Raw genomic sequence first — 8,431 nt, 5'->3', positions numbered from 1 at the left:
CAAAAAGTGGTTAGTTATCTCTATACTTACCAATTTAGGGTAACATTTTACCTTCTCATAATTGAAAGGTAATGCAATATTTTAAAGGTATTTCCTAGGAGAACATTAAAATAGTACTTCCAAGCATATGGTATAATACACAAATAGTGAGACTGTGTAGAAGTAACATTAAAACTGTTACACTGAAAAAGGAATGAGGTTATTTCTAATTACTTGAGAATTGTAATATATAGTTGTGAATTGTGAGGGGAAAAGTCAAGTTGGCAAAACTGTGACAGAAAGGAACAGGTATGGATTTATTTGCCATATCCTAAGTGGATGCAAAGCCACATTCTGAAATAATGTGTTGTAATTCTACTTTCATTTGCCACAGAAGTTAATCTATGGCACTTATTAATGTCTGTGTACCTCTTTTATTTATAGGCGATCTCATACCATCATGAATCAAACTTCCATACAATGATTGAACTTACTGTCTTTGGATAATTGGCTGCTGGGTTGTAACTATACATTTATGCAGAATGAGGCAACTAAGGCGGGTTACAGACGGGCAAAAAGGGATGTACTCATGACGTCATGAAGGTAGAGCCTTCAGACGGGCTTTCCCTGAATGCCGTCATGAACACGCCCCCCGCACGCCCCAAGCGGGAAGAAGCGGCATTAAAAAGGTGCTGCTTTTTTCCGCTTCTTTTTGATTTGCGGCGTACGTGCGCATCTCCGTATGTAAGCTGCTGCACCGGTACGTCAGAATTGCTACGCCGCAAATATAAGTTGCCGGTTTAAAAGCTCCGTGTCAGCTGCGTCGCATAATGGGTCGGGGTCCGGGACATGCGTGGTTTGCAGTCAAGCTTAAATTGCAACGTCCGCTGCCATGCAGCTGTGGAAGCTGCGGCACAGCTGCGGCGCATTTTAAGCCTCGTAACCCTAACCCTAGAGCCACTTGTGCGCATGCGTTGCTAGAATCGCGGGAAGTTGTAAGTTTTGCCGGCGGATGTTTTGGTTGTAGAAAGTGATAAGGGAAAGTTTGGAATTGAAAGTGACCCCCTACACACATTCCTGCGCCATTTTCACCTGGGAACGGGCACAGTTCGGCTGCTCCTGGCACAGCTGTGTGGCTGCTCCCCTTTGCCACCAGGCAGGATGGCTCAGCCATCCACCAGCACCCCGAAAAAAGGCAGGGGGACGTCTTGGTCTCATACTGAGACGGCTGACCTCATAGCTATATGGTCCCAGCCAAATATTTTGCAGAAACTGGAGCAGTCCTACCTGAATGCTGACACATATCGAGAAGTGGAAGAAGCCATGAAAGTCAAGGGCCACAACAGAACCTTGGAGGAGTGTCGCCGAAAATGCAAGTCGCTGAAATCTCAATACAAACAATACAGAGATGCCCTGGCTAAAGGTACTACAAAGGGCGCCCCCCCGCCCTTTTACAAGGAGCTGCATGCTTTCATCAAAAGTGATGGAAGCATCAGACCCCACAGACTAGCCACCAGTGGGGAGCGCGTGAGGGTCCCGGCGGGCCAGCCAGCCAGAGCCGAGCCTGTGGTGGTGGAGGAGGAGCAGGAGCAGACCCCGGAGCTTGAATGTGCCCAAGACCTTTTGATGCCTCGTCAGGGTAAGATGTGCCAGGGCCCCTGGGGGGAAGGCAGGGGGGAATGGGACAAGGGGAAGATGTGGCCCCAGGGTAGGCACAGGCCAGAGATGACCCTTGTCCCTTGTCATATAGGTGAGGAGCAGGAGGAGGAGGAGGAGGAGGAACACCCCGACTCAGGTGATTCCTCCAGCAGCCAGAGATTTCTGGACCCCCGTGCCGTGCTCAGACGAATGTCTGCTGAGGCTGGGAGCTCCAGAAGGAGACCACCATCTCGTGCTGGATCCTCTTCCACGACCAGCAGCTACCGTGACCGTTCACCTCTCTCTCGGGCCAGTGCACCCGCCAGCGATGGCAGTGAGACCGAAGAGAGTATGCAAGGTAAACCTTATATTTTTGTTTATAAATGCATGGCTCAACTGCGCAATTGTGGCATGTCTCATTCACTGCTTACTGTGCTGGTATGTTTGCAAGGTTGCTGTGCAAGTAGGATTGTGAGTGTCCCTGGCATGGTCATGTCCTGCATGTGTCCCACATTCCTAAGGCACCCCTCCCTTGCATGTAAATCTGTCCTTTCCCAACGCCCTTAGTTTGAAGCTCCACCCTTTGCCACAGCTTTGAGTGAGAGTTCCTGCATGGCAGAATGGGGTTGGTCTAGATGAACCTCAGGGTCTCTGCTAACTGTAGGCTTCTATGACTCTCTGCTTGTATGTCCCATAGTAGGAGGACGAACTGAAGCAGAACAAGAAGAAGAAGGAGAAGGAGAACCTCCTGCAGCTAATCCCATAGCTGCCATGTCAGCAGAGGAGCGCCTTGCCACCAAGAAGAAAAGGGTCCGTCCGTCAGCAGCTACTAGAACTGTGGCAGCTGTGGATGTGCTCAAGGTTTGCTCAGAAGAGAAAATGACAGCACTGATGCAGCAGGCGCAGCGAGCCTGTGATGAAAGGGAGAGGAGCAGACAGTCCCGCAGGGAGCTCATGGAAAGGGCACTGGAAGTTCAACTGAGGGGCGTTCAGAACCAGGAGACAGCACTAGAGAGGTCAGACCAACATCATGAGACCACAGTCCAGGAGCAGAGGCGACTCAACACCAGCATGGAAGCGCAGACTGTTCTGATGGGGCAAATGCTGGAGGTCATGAGGGGAGGGCAGGGTGGCCCGAGACGCAGAAGGGTACGTAGGGAGCAGGGTGGAAGAGGCAGGGCTGCTGTCCCCAGGGTCGTGGAGGAAGGGGTTGAGCAGCAGGAGCCCCCAGCAAGAGGTGGAAGAGGCAGGGCTGCTGTCCCCAGGGTCGTGGAGGAAGAAGTAGGGCCACAGGAGCCCCCAGCAAGAGCAGTCCCTCCAGCTGAGGAGCAGGCAGTTGCCATGGAGGTGGAACCGGCTCAGCAGCCTCTGGCTGGCCCATCCTCCAGCCTCTTCAGTCAGTCAGTGGCAGTCCCACCGCCCACACCCCGCCCCCAAAGGCAAAGGGCAACTAGAGGGGGCCTGGGCCTGGGATCAAGGGGCAGGGAGCACTGAAAAGGCACTAGGTCCCATGATGTCCCATAAAGACATCATTTCGCCTCCCAGGGCATGTGTTCCCTCCCAGCCCATCTACCCTATTCTACCCTTCCTGTTCTCTCCTCCCACCATGCCTGGCTCACTGGTCCCCAAACCAGCAATCTCCAAACTCTGTCCTCCCAGGCGTTTGGACTTCATCTCCCAGAATCCCCAGCCACCTTGCCCTGTGGTCTGGGATTCTGGGACATGAAGTCCAAATGCCTGGGAGGACAGAGTTTGGAGATTGCTACCTCACACCACTCCTGCTTAGCTTTAGACTGCACAGTTGCGCCTAAGCTATCTCATTCACACTCACAGCCACACCGCCGCAGTTGCGCATAATTAACCACACAAATTTTTTTTTTTAAAAATAAACTTTTTTATTAACAATAACAATAAATTGTTTTCACTATGTACATATATACAAAAGGAAGGGGGAGGGTGAAGGGGGGTGGTGAAGGGGGGATGGCAGAGGGGGCAGGGAAGGGAAGCTGCTTCAGGGAGGGGGAGGAGGCGGTGGGGCGGGCAGCCGGCGGAGGAGTTCCTGGAGAGTCTCCTCCATGGAGGAGACTTTCTCTGCCAGCTTGTCCACCTTTGCTTCGATAGCAGCGAACCTCCTCTCCGTCCGGTTCTCTGTGGGGGGAAAAGAAAGAGGATGGTTAGGATCAGCCTGTGGAGCCCATCACCCACTCCCACAGGCAGGGTTTCTGGGTGCCCCCGCTCCCTTCCCTGGGTTCACCACTACACTTACCTTGCTGCCGGGCTTGGAGGACACGATCCAGGGCACTGGCATCGAGGGCCAAGTGCCCTGGCTGTCCTGGCAGGCGGCGGCTCGGCCCAGGCTCCTCTTCCTGCGCGACGGCGGCAGCAGCAAGGACATGAAGCCCTGCAAAAGGGGAAGGAAAGGCCCAAGTTACCATGCTGGCATGGCAGATAAGGGCACAAGTGTCGTGGGGGCTGCAGGCAGGCAACCCCCACCCCTCACCCTGGGGACCTACCTTCCGCCAGAGGAGCCTGCTCTGGCTGCGGAGGGGCCACAGCAGCTGGTCCTGGCTGTGGCCCACCCTCGGGGACATCCTCGTCCCCCGAGGATGGTGGAGAGGGCGACCTGGCAGGGTGCCCTCCCTCCCTCCGCCTCCGCCTCGGCCGCACGCCTGCAGAAGGGAAGAGGAGGGATGGCATTGGCACCATGCAGGAAGGAGAGGAGGGCAAGGGAAGGGTCAAGGAGGGGAGGACAGGGCATGGCAAGAGCTCTGACTTACCTGGAGGACGGCGATCTTCCGGTCTGGGCCGATCTCCCCTGATCCACAGGTCCTTCAGCCGCGAGAAGAATGGTGGCTGCCTGTCAACCGGGGGCGCCTCTCCGAAATCCTCAAGGGTTTCGAAGAACGCTGCCTTCAGAGTTTTAAATTTAACTCTACATTGGTGCAGCGTTCTTTGAAACCCTCGGTTTCAGAGGGCACGAGATGCCTCGAGGAAATGCCCCCGGTTGGGCTTGTTGGTGCTGGCCATCACCCTCCTCGCGGCTGCCTGTGGCATCAGGGAGTCCAGGAGGATCCCGACCTCTTCATCGGTCCAGTAGGCGATTCGGACCGGGACCCTCCTGCGTGGCTCTGCCATGTTGATCGCCGTCCTGGGGTCTTTCACAGTTGCGCACGGGTATATATGGGCACCTGTGGCTCTGGGCCGTTAGGCCACGGTGGTCCTAGGCCAATGAAAGCTTTCAGAGGAGCAGTTTGAATCTTTCCCCCAATAGATGCCCTCTGAGTACCCCATTGATACATTCAAATGGGCCATTAGGAAAGCTTGAATTTGAGGGAGATTGATACATTGTCAAAGGGGCAATTGGCAGTTGGAGCTGATGTATCTTTTTCACCCAGGAAAACAGGCGCCAGGAGACCTTTTGTATGTGTGTGTTTGTGTGTGTCCCCCTCAGGCACGTGGCAAAACATGCCCACAGCACAGATCAGGAATGATAGGCAGACTCAAACTGTGGATAATGGGATACATTTATTCATGTGCTTATGCTATTACAGAACAATGCACTCTGACATCACAGATGATGGCACAGGAGCCATCCTTCAGATTCTCCTTGTCAGGAAAAAATCTGCCAGGGCATCCCTCACAGCCTCCCCTGCTGCCTTCTTGGCATTCTCTTCATCCCTTGTGATTGGTGCCGGGGCGGGCAGCACAAAACGGCGCCTATATCGCATGCCCTCATCCAGGACCCTGCCCTTGGTCTCACAGATGTTGTGCAGAATGACACATGATACCAGGATGGGCACCACGTTCTCCTCTACCACCAGGAGTGGGGCAGTGAGACAGCGCCATCTCGCCTTCAATCTGCCAAACGATCTTTCCACGGCCCCCCTGACGCGATTCAACTTCTTGTTGAAGATCTTCTGTCTGGGAGTGCGTGGGGTCTTAAAGGGTGTCATGAGCCATTTCCGAATGGGGTAGGCAGAGTCAGCCAGTATCAGGGGCCCGATCTGCTGGCCTCTGATGTTGATGCTGGGGTTCCCTTGCACATAGATGCCAGCCTCCATGGCCTCGTAGATGAGAGAATTCCGTGCCACCCTGGCATCGTGTGCTGACCCATGCCACCCGAGCTCCACGTCCACGAATCTTCCTGTGTGGTCACATGTCCCTTGCAGGATGACAGAATAGGAGCCCTTTCTGTTGACATAGGCATTCCTCAGCCCCAAGGGTGGTATGATCAGGCAGTGGCACCCGTCCATGAGGCCAACCACTTGTGGAAAGCCGCGGCGACCAAAGGCATCCATAATCTGTGGGGGAAAGGAAGGGAGAGAAACAGAGGAATTGAGATGACAAGTATGTTACAGGTGCGCAACTGCACCATAGCAAGAGCAGCAAATGTACAGTGAGGGGGTGACACTTGACACAGAATACCACAGGGCTGCCAAAGATTAAAGGGAAGGTGGTGTGGCTGTCCCTACCTCACGTGCGTTCCCCAGGTACACGGTCCTTGACAGCAGCAGCTTCTCCATGGCCAGGGCAAACTCCACCACGATCTCCCCCACGGTGGCAACGCCAGTCCCAAACAGCGCTGCCGTCACAATATAGGTGGATTTGTGTGCCAGTGAAAAGACACCAATGGCCACTCTCTTCTCCACCGGGATGGCTTTCCTCATCACTGTGTCTGCCTTCTCCAGTTCTGGGCGCAGGATGCCCACAAGCCTGTGGAAGAGGGCACGGGGCATTCGGAAGAAATGCCTCCATTGCTCGTCAGACCATATGGTTGAGACAAAGTTGTCCCACAAGTCGTGCGATGCAGGGACCTGCCAGCATCGGCGGAGACGTGCCACTCTGGCCAGGGCCATGGCACCGCCAACAGTAGCCATATGAAGCGCTATGGCAGCCGCTGCCGTTCGCTGTTCTGTGCCATCATCATCATCACTGCTGCTGTCATCCAAGTCTACAGCTGTCATGGTGGTGGATGATGGGACCTCCATTGCAGTGGCAATGGAGGCGGAGGGGGCAGAGGAGGCAGGGAAGACGGCGGTGGCAGCGGCGACAGCTGTGGCTGTGCATTGCAGCTTCATTAAGACCACAGGGAACAAAGGAGAGGAGGCATCCATGATGCCAGTGGTGGCACTCGCAATGCGCAAGCGGGCAAGGATGCCAACACCAGCTGATCACCAGCTGGCAGGAGGCCACCTTTGTTCTTGGGCAGGGCGGGGAAAAAAGTTTAAAGGGACCTGGGCCCTTTAACGGTGCACATGCGCACTTTGCAGTTGGGAAAAGGGAACTTGCCGGCTGCTGGCTGACTGCCGCAGCTGCGCACTTCTCATGCGGCAAAAGAAAAAAAAAAGCCGCGGTTTGCGCCGCCCGTGCGGAAGCTGCTTCTCTTTTTGCAGCGTCCTCCGAGGCGGCCGTATGAAAGCTCCGGGTCCGAAATGGACCCAGGTGGGGCGTCTTCACTGCCCCCCGTGTGGAAGCTCCAACACCTGAAGCACGCCCCCGGGGCGGGCCGTCTGGAGGCTCCGTATTGAGCTGAATACACATCCAAGACGTCTTTCCCTGCCCGTCTGTAGCCCGCCTAACATCTGTGTCAAATGGTCTTGAAGATCTGACACATGACCAGCAAATAGGAGTCCTAGATCTCAGTGCCTGCCTCTGTTTTCTGTTCCTCAGAGCAAGGGAGTGGAATCTTAGTATTGCCATGAAAATTGCATATATACGCTGCTGTGTTTTTCATGGTCACCCTCTGCTGCAGACTTCTTTGGAGTGGCTACTACGTATTGTACTACAAATTGTTTGCTGCTCAAAGCAAATATTTTTAGTTGGAATGCAGCTTCCCATCTCTTTAAAAACACATTGTATGCTCTCACAAAGGTGTTTGAAACAGATGTGAGGAAAGTATGTTTTTTTCAAATTTGCAAATTTCCAACTAAATACAGTCAGCCCTTCTTATACACGGATTTTTTATATACGGATTCAAGCATCCACGGTTTGAAAATGTTCCAAAAAAGTATAAATTTCAAATATCAAACCTTGACTTTCCATTTTTCTAAGGGACACCATTTTGCTATGTCATTTTATTTAACGGGACTTGAGCATCCACACATTTTGTTATCCATGGGGGATCTTGGAACCAAACCCCAGCATATAAGAAGGGTCCACTGTAAATATTTTTCTGTTTTGTTAGACATGGTGTCTGTTATTTTATTTTCATGCTGTGGCTGATGCTCAGCTTATCATGCCTAATATCATCATGGGAGTGTTCATAGATCTCAGATCTTGGGGTTAGAATTCTCATGGCCTGGGACACTCCTAAACTGGCAACCCTACCAAGGAGGACTGTAGAAAAGGAGTTTATAATTTCATTCATACATTCATGGAGGCACAACTTCCATTGGTGGGGGGGGGGGGGGGCTATTGGAACTTTCTAGAATGCCCTGGATGCTGCATGGACTGTCAAAAAAGGCCAAAAACTGAACAGAAACCAAAACCAGAAGTAAGCAGTAGTTCACTTCTAGGTTTAAAAGCATATTTTGAAGTTAGAAATTTCCACTCTGCCAAATGCATCTCAGAAAGTGGATTTAAGTCTATGAAAGTGCATGCTGCCAACCTCTCTCTTTAAGTTGCCAGAGGAACTATCTACATACTGAAATTACAAAGTGCAGGCGAGTCTTACAAATTACAAGGTGAATCACCACTCTTCAGCTGCATCTGCACTGCAGAAAAATCTAGTTTGACACCACTTTAACTGCTATGGTTCAATGCTATGGAATTCTGGGAATTGTAGTTTTGTGAGACATTTAGCCTTCTTTGCCAG

At 52.7% G+C, this 8,431-nt stretch overlaps 2 protein-coding genes across 3 annotated transcripts; one reads left to right on the top strand and one right to left on the bottom strand.

The window, feature by feature from the left end:
- The first annotated feature begins 1,136 nt into the window (after positions 1-1,136).
- LOC149316452 (uncharacterized) lies at positions 1,137-3,478 on the top strand. Of its 2 annotated transcripts, XM_089518700.1 has the most exons (3): positions 1,137-1,618; positions 1,730-1,975; positions 2,315-3,478. In XM_089518700.1, the coding sequence occupies exons 1-3, from the start codon at positions 1,141-1,143 to the stop codon at positions 3,109-3,111; spliced, it is 1,521 nt and encodes a 506-aa protein (XP_089374826.1). In that variant the 5' UTR covers positions 1,137-1,140; the 3' UTR covers positions 3,112-3,478. The 2 variants fall into 2 exon arrangements, with proteins under 2 accessions (XP_089374826.1, XP_089374825.1); XM_089518699.1 differs by having other exon boundaries at positions 1,137-1,975.
- A 1,359-nt stretch (positions 3,479-4,837) lies between these two features.
- Positions 4,838-7,111, bottom strand: LOC149316451 (uncharacterized). The gene is made up of 3 exons (XM_089518308.1): positions 6,090-7,111; positions 5,406-5,918; positions 4,838-4,852 (listed from the first exon to the last, which is right to left on the bottom strand). The coding sequence occupies exons 1-3, from the start codon at positions 6,729-6,731 to the stop codon at positions 4,838-4,840; spliced, it is 1,170 nt and encodes a 389-aa protein (XP_089374434.1). The 5' UTR covers positions 6,732-7,111.
- Between the last annotated feature and the right edge of the window lie 1,320 nt (positions 7,112-8,431).

This window comes from Sceloporus occidentalis, unplaced genomic scaffold (genome assembly GCF_023333645.1).
Source record: "Sceloporus occidentalis isolate IW3139 unplaced genomic scaffold, rSceOcc1.0.p SCAF_3, whole genome shotgun sequence".
NCBI classification, from domain to species: Eukaryota; Metazoa; Chordata; class Lepidosauria; order Squamata; family Phrynosomatidae; genus Sceloporus; species Sceloporus occidentalis.
This window is presented reverse-complemented; position numbering and strand designations above follow the sequence as displayed.